We start from the raw sequence: 24,381 nt of genomic DNA on the forward strand, positions 1-24,381 counted from the left end.
AAATGAAAATGCTGACCAGTTGGCAAGAGGAAGAACTCTACAAAAAATCCCCAACGGATATCAAACCCCTTACATACGACTACATTAAAAATAAATGGCAACTTGAATGAAACGCACAAACAATAAACTACACCAGATTCACCCAATGCCGGATCAAGTTATCTACACTAGATGTAGAATAGGCCCTTCCAGATTGACACACCAACAGTTAATACTAGAAGAAGATCCCTGACTTTGTGAAGAATGTCAGACACCAATTACCATAAAACACATCCTGAATGAATACAAAGACAAAGACTACATAATTTTTTCCTCCCAATCTATTTGTGAGACTGAGCGAGACACCCCCCTCCCACACCTGTACGAGGCGAGTTCATATGCGTATCAGCTTTGTGTACGGAGAGTCACACCCTGTCCACATTATTCCTCGACTTTGTGCAGCGCCATCAATCAGCCAGCAGAGGTCGTAATTGCATCAGTTATGAGGTCCCTATCCGGCTTCTCACCCTGTATGAACAACAAGCCAATCGTCGTTCATGTAGCCACCCAGCCTGCTGGATAGCAGAGCTGAGTTTCGAACCGACGAGTTCGAAGTGCCAGCTCTAGTGTGCCACCTGAGCGGCGTACCAACTTTTTAATGCCGTCAGCAAAAAATGTTTGTGGTTGAGCTCGTAGCCACTGATGCAGCGCTGCTTTCACATCATCATCACATGAAAATCTTCTTCCCCTTAAAGCTTCTTTGAGCATCCAAAAAGGTGAAAATCAGATGGAGCTAAATCTGGACTATAAGCGTCTCTCAGACACGACCGATTACTCCTCCTCCTACTACACCCTCACCGTTTATAACCTAAATATAAGAGTGCGGAAACTTTTTGAAGATGCCTTGTGTATATATAATACACGATTAATAAAAGTAGCATAAAACACAGATTCCTGCCGTGAATATCACGAATGTGATAACATTGCGTTATAAAAACAAACAGAATACAACTGTATCACAATTAATATTCAGTGTCAGTTGGTTCTGGGAGTGGCGTTATGTTTAAAAGACTGAGTTTCAAGGTATTTTTTCCAATAAGGACGTTTGGGAAACCTGTTAATGCGTCCATGGTCCCGTGGAGCTGCATATATTTTAGGCTTATTTGAAATAATTGGGATTGTTTTTGACACTTGAAAATAACACAAATATAATATACAAACACTGAAATAAAAAGCTGATTCTCACAATTTCTCAAAACCTCGAGCTGTAACACGTTTAAAAGTGAAGCAGGGAGGAAAATCCAGATAAACACAGATACATGTGGAGCTTTCAGAGTAAATCTGAAATCTGAAGACATATTCACACTTTGATGACGTTTTATCGCACCGCTCAAGCCGAGCGCTGAACAAAGCGACTGTTCATTGTTAATTTGAAATTAAATAAATGCATTTTTAAAAAACAAACTGAACACATTGAGTTTAAGGGTACAAATTTCTTGATGAAGGGCGTTGAGTTTCAAAGATTTTGAGTTTAGGGGACGTTGAGTTACAAGGTACCACTATATCTGTATTCAAGCACTTTGATTGCTAGCTAACTTTCCTCCCTGTTTCCTCATCTGTCTGATGCACTCAGCGTTTCTGGAGCAGGAGATTTCGCGCTCGCTGTCTCCGTCACTGCGGCAGGCCTCTCTAGTGGACCCCATGCTCAGTCCTCCGGCCCCACAACCTCGAGAACTGCTCAGCATAGAGGAGGAGAGTGAGCGCTTAGCCAGTGAGCTCAGGGAGGTAAGATACAGCACATATTAACAAACTGCACATGTTAAACCAGCTTCATTTCTCTTTTTTATGGACGTGTATGCTTTCCTGTTTCAGGTTTCCAGGAACAGAGACAGTATCCGAACTCAGCTGAATCAGCTGTGTCAGTACAGAGGAGTTCTCACTGAGATGCACTTTCTTACGGCCTCACAGGTTCACTAGTACTTTCTAATCAACTCATTTTAATAGCAAAAGCAAAAAAAGCTTCTGATTATTAGCAGTAGTATTCAACCTGTCTCAATATCGCGGTACGCGGTAATATCGCCATTTTTTTTGGTTTTTGAAAATTACTTAATTAATCTGCATTTTAGAGCTATATAAACAAGCTTTATTGTTAGGCTATGATTCGGTATATTATTGCTTTATAATGACAAAGATGAGACGGCTTTAAGACCAATGAAATGCGTGTTTAATGTTAAATACAGAACAGAGCAGGGATGCGCGTCTTTTCTCTATTAAAAAAAAGGTTTAAATTTTGCTCCTAGGCTAGATATACAGTGTGAAACGAAAAAAAAAAAGTGTTTAGGCTAAATATTGTAAATACACATCTAATCAAAATATGGTAAAAAAGAAATATAATAAAGTCTGTAAGAGTTTAAACCTGCGTTATTATGCGCGCTAGAAGAACCAACACGTTCATCTGATGTGGTTTAGAGAGAATCTGAGTGGGGTAGCGATGTTCCCCTCGGTACTAAAACTCTCTCTGATGGGGCTCGTTACACTAATACACGTGTACTGTACCTGCATGCGACTTTACAATGCGACAAACTATCTATTTATTAGGTATAATTAACATAACAATATATACTACATTTCAAGTTATTATTCGTTTCAATACATTTTTATTCAACGAAAAAATACATTTAAATCATTCCAGCAAGACCAGAAAGAGAATATTTGCAGGCTGCAATGCCATATTAACCCTCATTAAGTGTTTTAGTTCACCAAGGCTGTTTGAATATAGTCTAAATTACAAGTATTTATTGAGTGTGAACTCAATTTAATCATTAATAAACTTGCCTATAATTCCTGTTGCGATTGTTTACATTTTAAAACACAAAGCCTGACACTCAGCAGCAACGCATGAGAACAGGTTGCGGGAAAATGACGCTCCTAGCTCATTTTCATTATGAATTCATTTAACATTTATTACGCCCGAATGTAAGCGTAAAACAAGATGGACCCTGCAACAATATAAACAAAAAAAAATAGAAGAAAGAGAGAAAAAACTTGAACACCGCTTGGCATGCCCTGCGGTTGGCTGGTCTATACCGCGATATTTCAAAATTGCGGTTAGCGCGACAGCCCTAGTAGTGCCACACTAGGGGGTTTAACCACGGTAGCTGCACATTGTGACACTTCGACACGTGCTCAGTAGCCGACTGCATCTTTTCACCTGCACGAGGCGAGTTCATATGTGGATCAGCCGATCAGCATTATTCCTTGACTCTGCGCAGGCGCCATAAATCAGCCAGCAGAGGTTGTGATGGCACCAGGAACCCTGGTCCGGCTTATCCACCTTGTGAACAACAGCCAATAGTTGTTTAATGTGGCCGCCCAGCCCAGACGGATGGCAGAGCGGCCCATTGTGGCACTTTTCTTAAGTGAAGAAAATGATTAGACGGCAAATATCATAATTTTATTTTTAAAAAGCCTTTAAATGTTTTAGATTTATTATCATTTGTGTATAGCACTGGACAGTATGGCACTGGATTAAAATACACCATCCCACCACTGTCTATACAGACGTGATTGGCTATGTCGTGTGTATGAGTGAAGCCTACTCACAAGAGTTCACACTTTTGATCTGAGACCCACCCTCAGTGTGCATGTGTCAGGAATGTTTATAAACTCATCTGGAGAAGGAGCGCTGCCATTCTACTATTTTTGTACAATTATAGTATTTAAATAATATAATAGATATAAAAATAATGTAATAAATAACATAATAAAATAGTGCGCTCTCAGTGCCTGTCCCAAGCCTGGATAAAAATAAGGAGAGTTGTGTCAGGAGGGGCATTCGGCATAAAAACTGCACCAGATAAGGTATATGGACCAAAATAATCCACTGTGGAGACCCCTACACTGTCTTTAGACTGTCTGAAAAATGCATCCTTACACAATTCACATCTGTATTTGGATTGGCTGAGGATGCACACTGAGGATGGGTCTCAGATCAACAGTGTGAACTCTCTGAGGCTTCACTCTCAGTTTAACGCTGTCCCTTAGAGGTGTATGTAAACTTCTGACCTCTACTGTACTTGTTGAATGTTATATCCACACGTTCATGTATTGTGTGTGTGTGTGTGAGACAGGCGCTGCCCCCTTCTTTTGAGCCGGCCGGATTAGTGGAGCACAGGCAGGACGCGAGACTCAGTTTTGTGGCCGGTGTGGTCCACCCTTGGAAGGTTCCGGCCTTCGAGAGGCTGCTTTGGCGGGCGTGTCGCGGCTACATCATCGTGGATTTTCGGGAGATGGAGGAGAAGCTTGAGCACCCGGACAGTGTAAGTTCACTCGGAGTGTTACTCAGTTCTCTAACTAGTCTTTATTCTGGTAAGACCAGAGGAATCTGTGGGTGGTTGTAAAATTGAGTGGGACTGGTGTGGTTGTTACAGGGTGAGATGCTGCAATGGACCATTTTTCTCATCTCATACTGGGGGGATCAGATCGGACAGAAGGTGAAGAAGATCTGTGACTGGTGGGTCTTACTTCATATATACACACACACACACACACACACACACACACACACACACACACACACACACACAGCTAGACTCTGACACACCATTACGCTTACACATATATACACTCATACACACACACACTCTCACACCCACACACACACACATACATACATACATACAGTACATACACACACAGCTAGACTCTGACACACACAATTATGCTTTCACATATATACACTCATACACACACACACACACACACACACACACACACACACACACACACACACAGCTAGACTGACACACCATTACGCTTACACATACAGGTCCTTCTCAAAAAATTAGCATATTGTGATAAAGTTCATTATTTTCCATAATGTAATGATAAAAATTAAACTTTCATATATTTTAGATTCATTGCACACCAACTGAAATATTTCAGGTCTTTTATTGTTTTAATACTGATGATTTTGGCATACAGCTCATGAAAACCCAAAATTCCTATCTCAAAAAATTAGCATATTTCATCCGACCAATAAAAGAAAAGTGTTTTTAATACAAAAAAAGTCAACCTTCAAATAATTATGTTCAGTTATGCACTCAATACTTGGTCGGGAATCCTTTTGCAGAAATGACTGCTTCAATGCGGCGTGGCATGGAGGCAATCAGCCTGTGGCACTGCTGAGGTGTTATGGAGGCCCAGGATGCTTCGATAGCGGCCTTAAGCTCATCCAGAGTGTTGGGTCTTGTGTCTCTCAACTTTCTCTTCACAATATCCCACAGATTCTCTATGGGGTTCAGGTCAGGAGAGTTGGCAAGCCAATTGAGCACAGTAATACCATGGTCAGTAAACCATTCACCAGTGGTTTTGGCACTGTGAGCAGGTGCCAGGTCGTGCTGAAAAATGAAATCTTCATCTCCATAAAGCTTTTCAGCAGATGGAAGCATGAAGTGCTCCAAAATCTCCTGATAGCTAGCTGCATTGACCCTGCCCTTGATAAAACACAGTGGACCAACACCAGCAGCTGACATGGCACCCCAGACCATCACTGACTGTGGGTACTTGACACTGGACTTCAGGCATTTTGGCATTTCCTTCTCCCCAGTCTTCCTCCAGACTCTGGCACCTTGATTTCCGAAAACAGTACTTTGGACCACTGAGCAACAGTCCAGTGCTGCTTCTCTGTAGCCCAGGTCAGGCGCTTCTGCCGCTGTTTCTGGTTCAAAAGTGGCTTGACCTGGGGAATGCGGCACCTGTAGCCCATTTCCTGCACACGCCTGTGCATGGTGGCTCTGGATGTTTCTACTCCAGACTCAGTCCACTGCTTCCGCAGGTCCCCCAAGGTCTGGAATCGGCCCTTCTCCACAATTTTCCTCAGGGTCCGGTCACCTCTTCTCGTTGTGCAGCGTTTTCTGCCACACTTTTTCCTTCCCACAGACTTCCCACTGAGGTGCCTTGATACAGCACTCTGGGAACAGCCTATTCGTTCAGAAATTTCTTTCTGTGTCTTACCCTCTTGCTTGAGGGTGTCAATGATGGCCTTCTGGACAGCAGTCAGGTCGGCAGTCTTACCCATGATTGCAGTTTTGAGTAATGAACCAGGCTGGGAGTTTTTAAAAGCCTCAGGAATCTTTTGCAGGTGTTTAGAGTTAATTCGTTGATTCAGATGATTAGGTTAATAGCTCGTTTAGAGAACCTTTTCATGATATGCTAATTTTTTGAGATAGGAATTTTGGGTTTTCACGAGCTGTATGCCAAAATCATCAGTATTAAAACAATAAAAGACCTGAAATATTTCAGTTGGTGTGCAATGAATCTAAAATATATGAAAGTTTAATTTTTATCATTACATTATGGAAAATAATGAACTTTATCACAATATGCTAATTTTTTGAGAAGGACCTGTATATACACACACACACTCTCACACCCACACACACACACATACATACATACATACTGTACATACACACACAGCTAGACTCTGACACACACAATTATGCTTTCACATATATACACTCATACACACACACACACACACACACACACACACACACACACACAGCTAGACTGACACACCATTACGCTTACACATATATACACTCATACACACACACACTCTCACACCCACACACACATACATACATACATACATACATACTGTACATACACACACAGCTAGACTCTGACACACACAATTATGCTTTCACATATATACACTCATACACACACGCACACACACACAGCTAGACTCTGACACACCATTACGCTTACACATATATACACTCATACACACACGCATGCTCACACGCACACATACAGTGTATCACAAAAGTGAGTACACCCCTCACATTTCTGCAAATATTTTATTATATCTTTTCATGGGACAACACTATAGAAATAAAACTTGGATATAACTTAGAGTAGTCAGTGTACAACTTGTATAGCAGTGTAGATTTACTGTCTTCTGAAAATAACTCAACACACAGCCATTAATGTCTAAATGGCTGGCAACATAAGTGAGTACACCCCACAGTGAACATGTCCAAATTGTGCCCAAAGTGTCAATATTTTGTGTGACCACCATTATTATCCAGCACTGCCTTAACCCTCCTGGGCATGGAATTCACCAGAGCTGCACAGGTTGCTACTGGAATCCTCTTCCACTCCTCCATGATGACATCACGGAGCTGGTGGATGTTAGACACCTTGAACTCCTCCACCTTCCACTTGAGGATGCGCCACAGGTGCTCAATTGGGTTTAGTCCATCACCTTTACCTTCAGCTTCCTCAGCAAGGCAGTTGTCATCTTGGAGGTTGTGTTTGGGGTCGTTATCCTGTTGGAAAACTGCCATGAGGCCCAGTTTTCGAAGGGAGGGGATCATGCTCTGTTTCAGAATGTCACAGTACATGTTGGAATTCATGTTTCCCTCAATGAACTGCAGCTCCTCAGTGCCAGCAACACTCATGCAGCCCAAGACCATGATGCTACCACCACCATGCTTGACTGTAGGCAAGATACAGTTGTCTTGGTACTTCTCACCAGGGCGCCGCCACACATGCTGGACACCATCTGAGCCAAACAAGTTTATCTTGGTCTCGTCAGACCACAGGGCATTCCAGTAATCCATGTTCTTGGACTGCTTGTCTTCAGCAAACTGTTTGCGGGCTTTCTTGTGCGTCAGCTTCCTTCTGGGATGACGACTATGCAGACCGAGTTGATGCAGTGTGCGGCGTATGGTCTGAGCACTGACAGGCTGACCTCCCACGTCTTCAACCTCTGCAGCAATGCTGGCAGCACTCATGTGTCTATTTTTTAAAGCCAACCTCTGGATATGACGCCGAACACGTGGACTCAACTTCTTTGGTCGACCCTGGCGAAGCCTGTTCCGAGTGGAACCTGTCCTGGAAAACCGCTGTATGACCTTGGCCACCATGCTGTAGCTCAGTTTCAGGGTGTTAGCAATCTTCTTATAGCCCAGGCCATCTTTGTGGAGAGCAACAATTCTATTTCTCACATCCTCAGAGAGTTCTTTGCCATGAGGTGCCATGTTGAATATCCAGTGGCCAGTATGAGAGAATTGTACCCAAAACACCAAATTTAACAGCCCTGCTCCCCATTTACACCTGGGACCTTGACACATGACACCAGGGAGGGACAACGACACATTTGGGCACAATTTGGACATGTTCACTGTGGGGTGTACTCACTTATGTTGCCAGCTATTTAGACATTAATGGCTGTGTGTTGAGTTATTTTCAGAAGACAGTAAATCTACACTGCTATACAAGCTGTACACTGACTACTCTAAGTTATATCCAAGTTTCATGTCTATAGTGTTGTCCCATGAAAAGATATAATGAAATATTTGCAGAAATGTGAGGGGTGTACTCACTTTTGTGATACACTGTACATAAACTAAGACTTAAACTCACACACATACACCTAGACTCTGACATGCACAATAATGCTTACACATATATACATTTATACACCCACATTGTACGCAAACACACATACTGTACATAAACTAACACTCAAACTCACTCACACCCACACATATACACACACATCTAGACTCTGACGCACACAGTTAAGCTTACACATATACAGTGTATCACAAAAGTAAGTACACCCCTCACATTTCTGCAAATATTTCATTATATCTTTTCATGGGACAACACTATAGACATGAAACTTGGATATAACTTAGAGTAGTCAGTGTACAGCTTGTATAGCAGTGTAGATTTACTGTCTTCTGAAAATAATTCAACACACAGCCATTAATGTCTAAATGGCTGGCAACATAAGTGAGTACACCCCACAGTGAACATGTCCAAATTGTGCCCAAAGTGTCAATATTTTGTGTGACCACCATTATTATCCAGCACTGCCTTAACCCTCCTGGGCATGGAATTCACCAGAGCTGCACAGGTTGCTACTGGAATCCTCTTCCACTCCTCCATGATGACATCACGGAGCTGGTGGATGTTAGACACCTTGAACTCCTCCACCTTCCACTTGAGGATGCGCCACAGGTGCTCAATTGGGTTTAGTCCATCACCTTTACCTTCAGCTTCCTCAGCAAGGCAGTTGTCATCTTGGAGGTTGTGTTTGGGGTCGTTATCCTGTTGGAAAACTGCCATGAGGCCCAGTTTTCGAAGGGAGGGGATCATGCTCTGTTTCAGAATGTCACAGTACATGTTGGAATTCATGTTTCCCTCAATGAACTGCAGCTCCCCAGTGCCAGCAACACTCATGCAGCCCAAGACCATGATGCTACCACCACCATGCTTGACTGTAGGCAAGATACAGTTGTCTTGGTACTTCTCACCAGGGCGCCGCCACACATGCTGGACACCATCTGAGCCAAACAAGTTTATCTTGGTCTCGTCAGACCACAGGGCATTCCAGTAATCCATGTTCTTGGACTGCTTGTCTTCAGCAAACTGTTTGCTGGCTTTCTTGTGCGTCAGCTTCCTTCTGGGATGACGACCATGCAGACCGAGTTGATGCAGTGTGCGGCGTATGGTCTGAGCACTGACAGGCTGACCTCCCACGTCTTCAACCTCTGCAGCAATGCTGGCAGCACTCATGTGTCTATTTTTTAAAGCCAACCTCTGGATATGACGCCGAACACGTGGACTCAACTTCTTTGGTCGACCCTGGCGAAGCCTGTTCCGAGTGGAACCTGTCCTGGAAAACCGCTGTATGACCTTGGCCACCATGCTGTAGCTCAGTTTCAGGGTGTTAGCAATCTTCTTATAGCCCAGGCCATCTTTGTGGAGAGCAACAATTCTATTTCTCACATCCTCAGAGAGTTCTTTGCCATGAGGTGCCATGTTGAATATCCAGTGGCCAGTATGAGAGAATTGTACCCAAAACACCAAATTTAACAGCCCTGCTCCCCATTTACACCTGGGACCTTGACACATGACACCAGGGAGGGACAACGACACATTTGGGCACAATTTGGACATGTTCACTGTGGGGTGTACTCACTTATGTTGCCAGCTATTTAGACATTAATGGCTGTGTGTTGAGTTATTTTCAGAAGACAGTAAATCTACACTGCTATACAAGTTGTACACTGACTACTCTAAGTTATATCCAAGTTTCATGTCTATAGTGTTGTCCCATGAAAAGATATAATGAAATATTTGCAGAAATGTGAGGGGTGTACTCACTTTTGTGATACACTGTATACACTCATAACATACAGTACCAGTCAAAAGTTTGGACACACGTTCTCATTCCTGTGGTTTTTCTTGATTTTTTATTTTATTTTCAACATTGTAGATTAATAATGAAGACATCCAAACTATGAAGGAACACGTATGGAATTATGTAGTAAACAAAAAAGTGTTAAACAAACCAGAATATGTTTTATATTTTATATTCTTTAAAGTAGCCATCTTTTGCTTTGATTACAGCTTTGCACACTTTTTGGCATTTTCTCAATCAGCTTCATGAGGTGCCGCCTGGAAAGGTTTTCAATTAATGTTTGTGCCTTGTCTAGAGTTAATTTCTGAAATGTCTTGCTTTTTTAATGTGTTTGAGACCATCAGTTGTGCTGTGCAGAGGTAGAGTTGGTAAAATATAAAACATATTCTGGTTCGTTTAACATTTCTTTGTTCACTACATAATTCCATATGTGTTCCTTCATAGTTTGGATGTCTTCAGTATTAACCTACAATGTAGAAAATAAAAATAATCAAGAAAAACCACTGAAGAGAAGGTGTGTCCAAACTTTTGACTGGTACTGTACATGCTCTCACACACACACACACATATACACTCTGACACACACAATTACATACACACTGACACAAGTACACGCACACGCATACATAAACTAACACTCAAACTCACATGCATACATGTGACACATCATTACTCGCACATACTGTATATACATTCATATGTACATACACACACTTGTACACTAATACAAACTTACATGCACATATACACAATAACATACACTCACAAACACACACTTGCACATACACATACATGCATACACATACAGCGAGACACCCCCCTCCCACACCTGTACGAGGCGAGTTCATATGCGTATCAGCTTTGTGTACGGAGAGTCACACCCTGTCCACATTATTCCTCAACTTTGTGCAGCGCCATCAATCAGCCAGCAGAGGTTGTAATTGCATCAGTTATGAGGTCCCTATCCGGCTTCTCACCCTGTATGAACAACAAGCCAATCGTCGTTCATGTAGCCACCCAGCCTGCTGGATAGCAGAGCTGAGTTTCGAACCGACGAGTTCGAAGTGCCAGCTCTAGTGTGCCACCTGAGCGGCGTACCAACTTTTTAATGCCGTCAGCAAAAAATGTTTGTGGTTGAGCTCGTAGCCACTGATGCAGCACTGCTTTCACATCATCATCACATGAAAATCTTCTTCCCCTTAAAGCTTCTTTGAGCGTCCAAAAAGGTGAAAATCAGATGGAAGACATCCAAACTATGAAGGAACACGTATGGAATTATGTAGTAAACAAAAAAGTGTTAAACAAACCAGAATATGTTTTATATTTTATATTCTTTAAAGTAGCCATCTTTTGCTTTGATTACAGCTTTGCACACTTTTTGGCATTTTCTCTATCAGCTTCATGAGGTGCCGCCTGGAATGGTTTTCAATTAATGTTTGTGCCTTGTCTAGAGTTAATTTCTGAAATGTCTTGCTTTTTTAATGTGTTTGAGACCATCAGTTGTGCTGTGCAGAGGTAGAGTTGGTAAAATATAAAACATATTCTGGTTCGTTTAACATTTCTTTGTTCACTACATAATTCCATATGTGTTCCTTCATAGTTTGGATGTCTTCAGTATTAACCTACAATGTAGAAAATAAAAATAATCAAGAAAAACCACTGAAGAGAAGGTGTGTCCAAACTTTTGACTGGTACTGTACATGCTCTCTCTCACACACACACACACACACACACACACATATACACTCTGACACACACAATTACATACACACTGACACAAGTACACGCACACGCATACATAAACTAACACTCAAACTCACATGCATACATGTGACACATCATTACTCGCACATATATACATTCATATGTACATACACACACTTGTACACTAATACAAACTTACATGCACATATACACAATAACATACACTCACAAACACACACTTGCACATACACATACATGCATACACTAACACACACAAAAACTCACTTGTGCACACACATACAGTCACACACACAACCAGCACAGTCTTGCTCCCTGGACTCTGACAACTCCAATACATACAACTACTGCAAAGATGCACAATATTGGAGTTTGCATAATATTACAGTTTTGCACCTTACTTCTTAATATCTCTGCTGTTCACTTATAATTTACTTGGTACCATGTACTGGTACTACACTTGTCTTGGGTCCTGTTTCCCTCAATTTCTTTAGATAAGAAATGTTTCTTAGATTAGAAATGTATTTATTGTACAGTTTTTTTTTTATCTCCACTGCATTTGAATGACTTGTGAATGACTTGTGACTTAAAATACTAGAAAATTAGAAAGTGGCCTTAGTATGTGAAAGTATGGCTTAGTATGACTTAAAATACTTGAAAATTAGAAATAATTTTTCCTGAATAATTGAATTAGGTTAGCACAAGGTCATTAGTTTTAGACACGCCATAGTTTTATAATAGTTCCTCTAGTAACATTTTCTGTCCAAATCTCCACACAGTTTCCACACACAGACGTTTCCATATTCGGAGAGTCAGGCAGAAAGAGAGGAAGTGCTGACCGGACTCAGGACCAGAATCGAGGACATGAAGTCCGTGAGTGATGAATTATTTTCCTCTTCATTGCATTTTGGCTCTCGAATCTGCTATACAGCCAAGGAAAACCACCTTGGTAGTCAACAAACCAGTTTGCTCACGAATGACTTGTCATGTGACAGAAGAATTAAGCTTCTCATATTTCATATTTATTCCTAATGTTGCGCCATGTCTAACAAGATAATCTGGGTGAAAGGTTTTGGTGGTTGAGGGGGTGTTCGGGTGGCGCCGTGGTCTTATACGATATCACGATATGAGTGAGTTTAAATCTTGGGCGGCACGGTGGCTCGGTGGGTAGCACTGTCGCCTTACAGCAAGAAGGTCCTGGTTCGATCCCCAGGTAGGGCGTTCCGGGTCCTTTCTGTGCGGAGTTTGCATGTTCTCCTCGTGTCTGCGTGGGTTTCCTTCGTGAGCTCCGGTTTCCTCCCACAGTCCAAAAACATGCAGTCAGGTTAATTGGAGACACTGAATTGCCCTATAGGTGAATGTGTGTGTGTGTGTGTGTGGGGGCGTGTGTCTGCCCTGCGATGAACTGGCGCACCATCCAGGGTGTTACTTTGTGCCTTGCGCCCATTGAAAAGCTGGGATAGGCTCCAGCACATGAGCACATTTGAATACTAGTCCAGTACCTTAACCACTAGGCTACAACTGCTTTTGAACACTCTTATTTAAAAGTTTAGACACCCCCTGTCTCTGTTATTGCTTATTTGTCACACTGCATAATTTATCTTGATAGCTAAACATTTAATGAGCTTTTTAAAAATTCTAACACATTATTTATTTCCATCTTTTCTCACATACTGTCGCCTCCTCCTTCACTTCTTCACCAGGTAATGAACGAGACGGAGCAGTACCTGCAGCAGCTGCTAATGAAGGCCGTGACCAAGCTGCCACAGTGGCGCGTGCTGGTGCAGAAGTCCAAGGCCGTTCAGATGGTGCTGAACCTCTGCAGCCCTTCGGTAACTGACAAGTGCCTCATCGCTGAGGCCTGGTGCCCCGTCAGGCAGCTTCCTGCCCTACAGAGCGCCCTGCGAGAGGGAGGGGTAAGAGCGCAGTGTTTTCACTTCTTTGATCTTTATAAAACTATCTTAGCTTAGCATTAAAACAAGATTTTACACATTAAATCCAGGGTGTGGCGCTATCACTTTCCCAACTTTCATCTCCTCATGAGTTTGCTGACCTGCAGTAACGCTGGTGTGTACATCCAAAATATGCTGAGTGTGTTGCTGAATGTCAAGCCCTGTTCTTTTGGGCATAAGATGAGCTACATACTTAGTGCACCCAATAATATGTGGACACCTGACCACAAACTTATTCCAAATCCATGGAAATTCATATAAACTTGCACGTGAGTCATTTACTTGCAGGCAGAAGAATAAAACCTGATTTATAACAAGGCGCTCCAGGTGGTCCACTGAGATCAGGGTTCGAATTTCAGCAGTGCATTCGGTCAGCTGTCGGTCTACACCAACATGATTGGCTATTTTCTAACAGGGAGGGTTGGCTGAGGCCCTCTGAGGGATTTGATACATCCAAAATATGCTGAGTGTGTCAGTGAATGTCAAGCCCTGTTCTTTTGGGCATAAAATGAGCTACATACCCTTTGCGCCCAATAATATGTGGACACCTGACCACAAACATTCCAAATCCATGGAAATTAATATAAAGTTGCACTTGAGTCATTTACTTGCAAGCAGTAGAAACCTGACTGCGTTATAAACAAGGCACTCAGGGTGGTGCAGAGGTCTGTTACGCTAGTCTACCACCACTGAGATCAGGGTTCGAATTTCAGCAGTGTGTTCAGTCAGCTGTGGGTCACAAGGCAGGAATACCCTGGACTGCCTGACTGACCCATAGCATTACTAGAGTAATAGACTGCTGCACCACTCGAGCGCAGAAACAAGAAGAGCTTAATAATCAATTTTTTACCCCTAATTGTTTAAATACTTGCTTCAGATGACTGAGGTTTACATTCTTGTTTTCTTTCCCTCTCCATCAGAGGAAGAGTGGCAGCAGTGTTGATTCCTTTTACAACCGTTTGCCATCCGCCACGTCCCCTCCCACCCTTTACCCCACAAATGCTTTCACCGCTGGATTTCAGAACATAGTGGACGCGTATGGAGTGGCCAGCTACAGAGAGGTCAACCCAGGTAAATCCGCTCAAACAGAAGCGATACGTCACACAGCTAGATGTTATACAACTCATTCTGCACTACTTTACTTGAACTATATATATATATATATATATATATATATATATATAATATATTTTATATATATATTAGGGCTGTCGAAGTTAACGCGATAATAACGCATTAACGCAACCTCAATTTAACGCGATTAAAAAAATTAGTGCCATTAACGCAAATTCTAGTTCATGTTGACACTTGACTGGTAGAACAAACGTTTTAATGTCGGACTTGCCACCGTTTTTCATTTGCGGTTTGTTAACATAATGTAACCGATCGTGGTAGTGATGCACTTGCATAATAAAGAAATAAATACACGCTATATTCACAAGTTGTCGGGAGCAGAACACTTTATTACACTTAATTAACTTCTTCTTCTGTACCGAATACCGGAAAGCTGAGTCGAGCACGTTAGTTCATGAACTATGGAAGCCCCAAAGGGTCAAAACACACTCACTTCGTGTAGAAACGTCCATCAAACCATCGTCACGATACAACCACAGACAAGTCTGATACAATAACTACGCCTTATCCCACCTAAAGCACCGCTGATCTACAATGTTTGCTGATGGAGAAATTCTAACCTACAATCTGACATTTACTGCCTAGTATGTGAGTGAATAAACTCCCTTACAGTTTTCTCTTGTCCCAGCAGTTTTTAACATAAGTACATTTAACATAAAATGTGTTCACCATTTTAATTGTAACATTTCACTTAAAAATCCTTGTTTTCTATAACATTTACACAGATTTTTTTTAATGCGATTAATCGCGATTAACTATATGAAATTCTGAGATTAATCGCGATTAAAAATTTTATGTGTGTGTGCCCAGTCCATCGCAGGGCACACACACATACATACATTCACACACCCATTCAGCTATAGGGCAATTCAGTGTCTCCAATTATCTTGACTGCATGTCTGGACTGTGGGAGGAAACCGGAGCCCCCGGAGGAAACCCACACAGACACGGGGAGAACATGCAAACTCCGCACAGAAAGGACCCGGACCGCCCCGTCTGGGGATGGAACCCAGGACCTTCCTGCTGTGAGGCGACAGTGCTACCCACAGACGCTGTACTGTACATTAATAGCCTTTGAACAACAATATGTATATATTAAACGAATTGTGCTACTGTATGTAAGTCATTGTGTATATCTTGTATTTAATGTGTATTTACAACCGTGAGGGACTATGCACCTAAGATTTTCACTCACCTTTTACATCTGTGTTAATGTGACATGAAAATAAATGTGATTTGATTTGATTTGTATGACATACATGTTTTCTCTGTACAGCTCTCTACACCATCATCACGTTTCCATTCCTGTTCGCTGTGATGTTTGGAGACGTTGGGCACGGCCTTCTCATGACCCTCGGCGCCCTCTGGATGGTGCTGGAAGAGAAGGACCCCAAAATGAGGAAGAACAACAATGAGGTGAAACATGTGCACAGATCCGAGTCAGATTGTCCCACGGTTTATGTACACTCATTCATTCATCAGAAGCGACAGCCAATCATGTCCGTGTAGACATCGGACCGGTCAATAGCATCACTGAGATTTAAACCCTGGATTTCAGTTGTATATATATATATATATATTTTTTTTTTTCATCTTTTTTGCTGTTAGATCTGGCGGATGATGTTCGGAGGACGCTATCTGATCCTGCTCATGGGACTGTTCTCCATCTACACTGGAGCTATCTATAACGAGTGCTTCAGCAGAGGCCTCACCGTCTTCCCCTCGTCCTGGCACATCCGGCCCCATGCCGCTTTCTACAACTGGACGTACGTCTAAACACACACAAACGCATGTTTTCATGGCTGGGTTGTTTTTTCTGTGTGTATAAGCAACGATCTCTCTCTGTTACAGTGACGATACTTTAAAATCGAACCAGTACCTCACGCTGGATCCGAACGTTACTGGAGTGTTTACTGGACCATACCCGTTTGGCATTGATCCGGTAACAGCACACTCAAACACTTAAGATGTCTTTTTTTTTGGTGTAAAACTGCTCTTTACGTTATTTGTGTATGTTTTGATGATGTATTTACATGGGTAGAGCTGATGATCCCAAGTGTAATTGTTCATGCTGAGTATTGACGCACTGACACAGTACATTACACACATTAATAACATTAAGCTAGCAGAGCTAAAGCTGTGTAGCACGTAAACCCACCTAATCCACCTAACTGTGTCTGAAGTTCATCATCAGATCTTAAGCAACTGTGGGTTACATGCTCTCCTTAAGGGCCCAGTAGTTTTCTGTTCTAAAACTAAGCCACTACTACCATAAATGCAAAGCAACAGTGCAGTAAAGCTATTTGTTCTTTTTTTATATATAAATTTTTACTGATTTATCCTCATCACGGTGGGCCCAGAAACCCTGGAAACAGTAACTGCAAGCTAGGAAGCACTCAGAACATGGGCGCCAGTCCACTACAGGCAACACACAGGGTCAGGGTGTGGCTCTCCGTACACAAAGCCGATCCGCATATGAACTCGCCTCATGCAGGTGAAAAGATGCAGTCGGATTGTTGTTCAGATATGGGCGGGACTAAGCCGGATGGGGTCTCTCTCTCCCATGACTGGTGCAATTACGACCTCTGCTGGCTGATTGATGGTGCCTGCACAGAGATGAGAAAAGAGTGCTCTCAGGGTGTGTCTCTCCGTACACAACGCTGAGCTGCACTGCACTCGTCAATGTGTGGGTGATAAGATGCATACGGCTGCCGCCCACGTGTCGGAGGGGGCGTGGGTTAGCTTCGTTCTCCTCTATCATAGCGGGGATTGGCATTGGTGGAGAGGAAGCATGATGCAATCGGGCAATTGGACACGCTAAAAGGGGGAAAAGGGAAGAAAATGCATAAACAAAATAAATAAATAAATAAAAACTAATAATAATGTTAAATATGAAACTTAATCTTTTCTGAGATCATTCTGATTGTTGTGAGCTCTGTTTTACTCAGATCTGGGGTCTGGCTAATAACCACCTGACGTTTCTAAACTCCTATAAGATGAAAATGTCCGTGATCATTGGAATCATCCACATGACTTTTGGAGTCTGTCTGTCTGTCTTTAACTTCATGTAAGTAAATTAGCTTTAGTTACCAGCTGTATGTTCTCTTATTACCTGCATTCTAGCTTCTGTATGTAATAAACGGTTCCCTCTTCCTTTTTTAGACACTTTAAGGAGACGAGCAGTGTGTTTCTGGTTCTGATTCCCGAGCTCATGTTCATGCTGTGTTTGTTTGGCTATCTGATCGTCATGGTCATTTTTAAGTGGGTGACGTACGGTCCCATGCACTCGGACTCGGCGCCCAGTATTCTCATCCACTTCATCGACATGTTCCTGTTCACAGACAACAAGGACAACCCGCCACTTTACGACGGTCAGGTTAGTGATACTAATATCCCAAAATCGGACTGAGTGGGTAGCCACTGTCGCCTCACGGCAAGAAGGTCCTGGGTTCGATCCCCAGGTGGGGCGGTCTCGGTCCTTTCTGTGTGGAGTTTGCATGTTCTCCCCATGTCTGCATGGGTTTCCTCCAGGTGCTCCGGTTTCCTCCCACAGTCCAAAAACATGCAGCCGGGCTAATTGGAGACACTAAATTGCCCTATAGGTACCTGGTCGCTAGGATGCATAAACCAATGCATTGTAGTGACGGTCTCAAGCCCAGATAAATAGGGAGGGTCGTGTCAGGAAGGGCATCCGGCGTAATAACTGTGCCAAATCAATAATGCGGATCACGATCCGCCGGTGACCCCTAACAGGAGCAAGCCGAGGAAATATATAAAGATAGATACAGATTTTTTTTCACCCAATCCAGTTGTGGCCAGTTGGAGCTTATCTTTCCTGGCACACACTCGCCAGTCACTTCTTTTCACCTGTTAGAGAGCCACGCCCCATGAAGGCTCCTCGACCGGTCAGCAAAGACAAGGAACCCTGACACACAGACACACAGCCACAAAGCCAATCGTGTATATGTGTAATAGTCCGGCCGGCGTATAGCAGCTGAGATAGAGCTGAGATTTGAACATATTATATTCTTTAAAGTATTTTGTTGTTCTTTTAAGTCTTTAAGGTAATGCTAGGTAATCTTTTACATCAGCATTTTTTTATTTTTTTTATTTTCTATTTTCCCCCCAATTTTCTCCCCTAATCTAGTCGTGTAGATTTTTCACCTGCACGAGTCGAGTTCATACACTTGACGGGCACTGTGTACGGAGGGCCACACCCCCATCAGCATTATTCCTCAGCCCTGTGCAGGCGCCATCAGTCAGCCAGCAGGGGCCGCAGTCGCACCAGTTATGAGGACCTATGATCCGACTCTCTTACCCTCTAACCCTGAACAACAGCCAATCGTCGTTCATGCTGCCGCCCAGCCTAGTTGGAAAGGCAGAGCTGAGATTCGACACGATGTATTCGAAACCCCAACTCTGGTGAGCTAGCGTACTTTACCGCTGCGGAAGAATTAGTCCCCAACCTTTTTCTAACCATGGACCGGTTTCACATAAGATATATTTTTACAGACCGGCAGGGGCGGGTAACAGCACTACTCACAAAAGATGGAAAATTAGTGGAAACCCTGAGCTTTTCTCACTGCAACGCCATGCTCCCATCTAGGGGTGATGGGAGACAATAACGTCCAAAGTGTGTTGGAAATGGAATCAGTGTTTTCATTGCTGATGTGGCGATCTCTAATTATTTATTCTTTCTGTGCGGCCCGGTAAGGAATGACGACCACTGCTTTACATGAGTAATGTTGAGAATTACTGGTCTGCCTTCATGTTGCTCACGATGAAAATAATCGAATCGATTCAGTACCATGAAACTAAACCACTACAATAATGTGATTTAGTGGCTGTCTGCTTGTTTGGAAATGTCAGTCTATTCACTTTAGGTTTAGGGTTGAGTTTATGTAATGTATTAATGTTTTTAGTTGATTTATTATTACTTTAGCAGGTTTTCTCCTTTTTTCTGTAGATAACGGTACAGAAGGTGCTGGTGGTTCTGGCTCTGTGCTCAGTTCCTGTGCTGTTGCTGGGAAAGCCCATGCAAGAGTACCTCACTTACAGGAGAAAGAAACACCAGCCCACTGTAAGTGTTTGTGTGCTCTTCTCTCATTTTTCATTCATTTGTTTTTCTTTTTAATCACGGGTGGGTCCAGAGCCTCTCCAAAAGCACTGGACACACGGCAGAATTACACTACGGTATTGTGTAATATGCAATTAGCTGTGAAAATCAGAATTCAAGGTTTGTGTTTTTCATTCGCGTAGCGTTCAAGTGCTTCACGTTTACTGGTTAGTTTGCACTATGAGGTGTCCTAGCAATCCTACGGCAATTCAGTTAGTAATTGATTTGTCAAAATGTCGAAGAGTAACCTCAAACAATGGTAATAATATCTGGACTGTGTTTCTGGACTATACTGGTGATCGAATTACAAGAATATTCTTTGAAAAAAAATAATAAAGAGTGGCTAGGATTTTTCATCACCAATTATTATACTGGGACACTGGAGAAGTTTGTATTATAAAGATTTAAGTTGGGGGTTTGTATATGTGTATTTATTTTCCTTTTATTTATTATTTATGGCTGTATAAACGGGTGTAAATCGAACATTGAATGCAGTGTGGGAGGCTTTGGATATTGTATATGTAAATAATGTGTAGTGGTCATTGTTTGTATGTAAGTTCAAGTTTAACAATGTGAAAAATAAAAAAATACTTATTTAAAAAGAAAAAAAATGTCGAAGAGTAAAGCAGTTTGGAAAACTCCCAAACAATTCTGTGGACAGACAAGAATTTTTGTCTTTGAGACAGAACATGAAGCCTCACCGTCGCTGGATGTTCTAGGTTTACATTCAACTGTTGAGGTAGCTGTGCTGTAGCTGTGTAATTTAATGACTGTCGTGAAATGTGGCTCTTTTCTTTAAAAATCTGTGAAGTTAAGCATTAAGAATGAAGAATTTAGAGTCCTACCTTTGAGCCTATGATTGTCACTTACTTCTATAATTGATATGACACTTGAATTATGGCTTAATTAACCTACGCCTCTAGTTAAAATGTGTGTGTATATGGTACTTTTGCTGTGTTTGCTTATATGTGTGTGTACTTGCATGTTGAATTTGCTCTTTTTTTCTGCAGGGTGAAAGGCGGCCTCTACTAGCAGAAAACAACTCGGTAAATACTCAACAGGGGGACGTGGAAACAAAAGCCGGAGAGGAGGAGGAGGTATGCCAACAAAGAATAATCATTTATTTAAAGCCAGTATGTCTTAGATTTTTGTGTATTATGCATTTTAGTTTCTCACAGTGACTTTGACACAGGTTCCCATTTAAGATCATTTTCAAGATTCAAGAGTTTTATTGTCATGTGCACAGAAGAACCAACAGTTACACTGTACAATGAAATTCTTACTTTGTTCGTCCTCCAAAAGTCAATTATCAGTATTATACATAAGAACAAAATTAAACAGAATAAAAACTTAGTATAAACACTTTTAAAAATAAAAATTTAAACTATAAAAAAATTTTATATACAAGGAATAAAAATAGAAATAAACTAAGGCTGTAAAAAAAGGCATATAGCAGCAGTCATATAAGGTGCGGAAATAATATGCAGTGTTTGAGAATATGGCAGCAGTTTTTTCAAGGTGCAAATTATGCAACATTATGTGCAAGTAGCAGCAGTCATTTTAATGTGCAATTGTGCATTGTATGAGGAGGTTCAATGTTCATGAGGTAAGTTGTGTATGTGACAGTCCATGTTTGTTCACAAGCCTGACTGCCTGTGGGTAAAAACTGTTGGTCAGTCTTGTACAGTCTTGTACTTGTATTTTAAACATGTTGTGATTTTAATTGTATGTTAATATATTTTGTAATACTTTATATGTCTTTATTTGGACAGGAGTTTGATGGAGCCAATGTTTTCATGCACCAGGCCATCCACACAATAGAGTACTGCCTGGGCTGCATCTCCAACACCGCCTCATACCTCCGTCTGTGGGCGCTCAGTCTGGCTCACGCTCGTGAGTATCCACGTTTCCAAAGAATGGTTCCAGTGAATTTGGTGTAAATGATGAAGAATTATTGCGTGATACCAAACTTTAGGGTTTTTACCATCCAACAAAGTTCTAATAATAGTGTGGGTAGGCATAAAACCTGTCTGCCCGAGACTTCCCATCTGCCACAGTACTCAAGCAGTTTGATTAATTAATTCAACTACACATTAAAGTTCCTTAAATATTTAAGATTTGGGTTTAAACTTTGATGGAAAACCCCTAATATAGAACAACAATACACCCTGTAGAGTGGGTGCTGCACAGAAGCATGGGTCCCGAGAATGTGTGTTTGATCCTTGGCTCTGTCCATGAAGAGTTTAAATTCTTCTAATAGTTTAGTTTCCTCCCATCTCTTGCCTTGTGTCCCTTGTGACCCATTGGGAGTCTGAAAGGGGTGACACGATTAGGAGAAACAGATAGAATAGGTAGGGCAGGGTAGGTAGGAAGGAAATTAATGAATAACCCCTAACAGTGAGGGATGTGTGCATATCAACAAAATGTGATTAAATATTTAGGATGAATGACTTTGTGTTTACAATGTATATTAAGTGTGTGTCTGTGTGTGTGTGTTTTACAGAGCTATCAGAAGTACTGTGGGTGATGGTGATGCACATCTCCTTTGCTCAGACCAGCTACGTCGGAGGCATCGTCATGGTGGCCATTTTTGCTTTTTTCGCTGTACTGACGGTTTCTATTCTGCTCATCATGGAGGGACTGTCGGCTTTTCTGCATGCACTTCGACTTCACTGGTGAGAAAAAACACACACACACACACTAATGTGTAGTATGGCCTAGAAACCTGCACAGGGCAGAATCTAAACTATTATTATTAATTTCATTTTATTTCCTTCTCTCTGCTATGTATGGTGTCTTTGAAGTTTTGTGTTTTGAATATTATTTACAAAGCATCAAATGGATCATGTTGTAAGGTATCAGTCAGGTATTTTTACCAGCAGAATGGTTCAAGCTCACTAATTGAAGAAGTGACAATAATAAACATTATTTCTGGTCAGTGTGTATCAGTTCCGTTCATTAAAAAAGTCAGTCCTGGGTTTGATTTTAGCAGTGCTATTGGCTGGCCAGCTGTCTACACAGACATACAATGGGCTGGCACCCTGTCTCTAGGGTATTGCGTCCAGTGTTTACTGGTAGAACTGGACCTGTCGTGACCCTGACCAGGATTAAACGGTTAATGGAAATTTATTGGACAAAATTTTTTTATTACAATAGTGCATGTTTATATGGATATTGTTTTCTTTTATGCTGTTTTACTGCTAATAATTAAGTATTTTCTTCTAGTGTATAAATGTATTGACTCCTTTTTTCCTTTCCAGGGTGGAGTTCCAGAATAAGTTCTACAGTGGAGCGGGTTACAAGCTCAGTCCATTCGCCTTTGCTTCTATAATCAACGATTCATAAATGAATTGATGCCTAATATCACATAATTACGATGAAAATGAAATGAAAATCACGCTGTTGTATTTTAACTTGAACATTTCAAAACTGGCATTCCTCCATTCATGATGTGGTTTACGATGAAGAAGCTCGTCTTCTGAAATGGTCGTCATGATGGTGAAACAAAAAAAACACTTTTTATGCTGATCTGAAATCAGTTTCTGGGATTTTATAACTGTCAGGATTAAGATCTGGGTTGGTTAAGCTCATCAGATTAATTGCACCTGTTTCTATAAAAACTAACATTTATTAGCAGTTTTAATATGTATGATTATAAACGTGTTCTCTAATTCAAGTTAAACAAAGCAAATGTAACTCAGGGAGGTTTTATCCATGTGAGACATTTTCTGATTTATTCAGTCTGTGTCTAGATAAAGAACTTCAAAAACGCCAAAGAAGTAAATTGGGCCGAGTTTCATTTTTATCAGTACTAATTAATGAATTTAAAATTCAATATGAATCAGAAAGGGATTTTTTCTTCCTAGAATTGTCATCTTATGTGTTTTTAGATAAACGATTTTGTTTTTTCTGCATGAGAAGCCACTTAATGATTCCTGCTTTATTAATGAAATGATTTACCTGTGATTTTATAAATATAAAGATAAAATACAAGCTGCTGTGTCTTGCTGTCTCTTTTTTAAAGAAGTTGATTAATATAATGATCTAAAACGTTTTCTCAAAGTTATGTTTCAGTTTGAACAGTGTTTCATTAGAGCAGGGTGCCCAATACGTCGATCGCAATCTACCAGTCGATCGTGCAGTGCCTCATTCAAACAGGTCAACGTGATTAGCTTGAAATGTGGCCACTGTTTCTTTAATATGCGCTTTCTTACTGTAGCTACACCTCAGCCTGCCTACAGCACCGCTAA

At 41.5% G+C, this 24,381-nt stretch overlaps 1 protein-coding gene across 1 annotated transcript in view; it reads left to right on the top strand.

Annotated features, from left to right (window-relative positions):
- Positions 1 to 24,091, top strand: part of tcirg1b (T cell immune regulator 1, ATPase H+ transporting V0 subunit a3b) — a 34,762-nt gene extending 10,671 nt beyond the window's left edge. The window contains exons 4-20 of the mRNA XM_063000863.1: positions 1,613 to 1,764; positions 1,852 to 1,947; positions 4,110 to 4,298; positions 4,410 to 4,492; positions 12,709 to 12,802; positions 13,633 to 13,845; positions 14,802 to 14,952; positions 16,292 to 16,431; positions 16,624 to 16,781; positions 16,867 to 16,957; positions 17,964 to 18,082; positions 18,178 to 18,391; positions 19,982 to 20,095; positions 21,142 to 21,228; positions 21,904 to 22,024; positions 22,635 to 22,806; positions 23,392 to 24,091. Coding sequence (XP_062856933.1) covers positions 1,613 to 1,764; positions 1,852 to 1,947; positions 4,110 to 4,298; positions 4,410 to 4,492; positions 12,709 to 12,802; positions 13,633 to 13,845; positions 14,802 to 14,952; positions 16,292 to 16,431; positions 16,624 to 16,781; positions 16,867 to 16,957; positions 17,964 to 18,082; positions 18,178 to 18,391; positions 19,982 to 20,095; positions 21,142 to 21,228; positions 21,904 to 22,024; positions 22,635 to 22,806; positions 23,392 to 23,476 — 2,279 coding nt within the window. The 3' untranslated portion in view covers positions 23,477 to 24,091. The remainder of the gene's footprint in view (positions 1 to 1,612; positions 1,765 to 1,851; positions 1,948 to 4,109; positions 4,299 to 4,409; positions 4,493 to 12,708; positions 12,803 to 13,632; positions 13,846 to 14,801; positions 14,953 to 16,291; positions 16,432 to 16,623; positions 16,782 to 16,866; positions 16,958 to 17,963; positions 18,083 to 18,177; positions 18,392 to 19,981; positions 20,096 to 21,141; positions 21,229 to 21,903; positions 22,025 to 22,634; positions 22,807 to 23,391) is intronic.
- Positions 24,092 to 24,381: the final 290 nt, after the last annotated feature.

This window comes from Trichomycterus rosablanca, chromosome 8 (assembly GCF_030014385.1).
Source record: "Trichomycterus rosablanca isolate fTriRos1 chromosome 8, fTriRos1.hap1, whole genome shotgun sequence".
In the NCBI taxonomy this organism is placed as follows: Eukaryota; Metazoa; Chordata; class Actinopteri; order Siluriformes; family Trichomycteridae; genus Trichomycterus; species Trichomycterus rosablanca.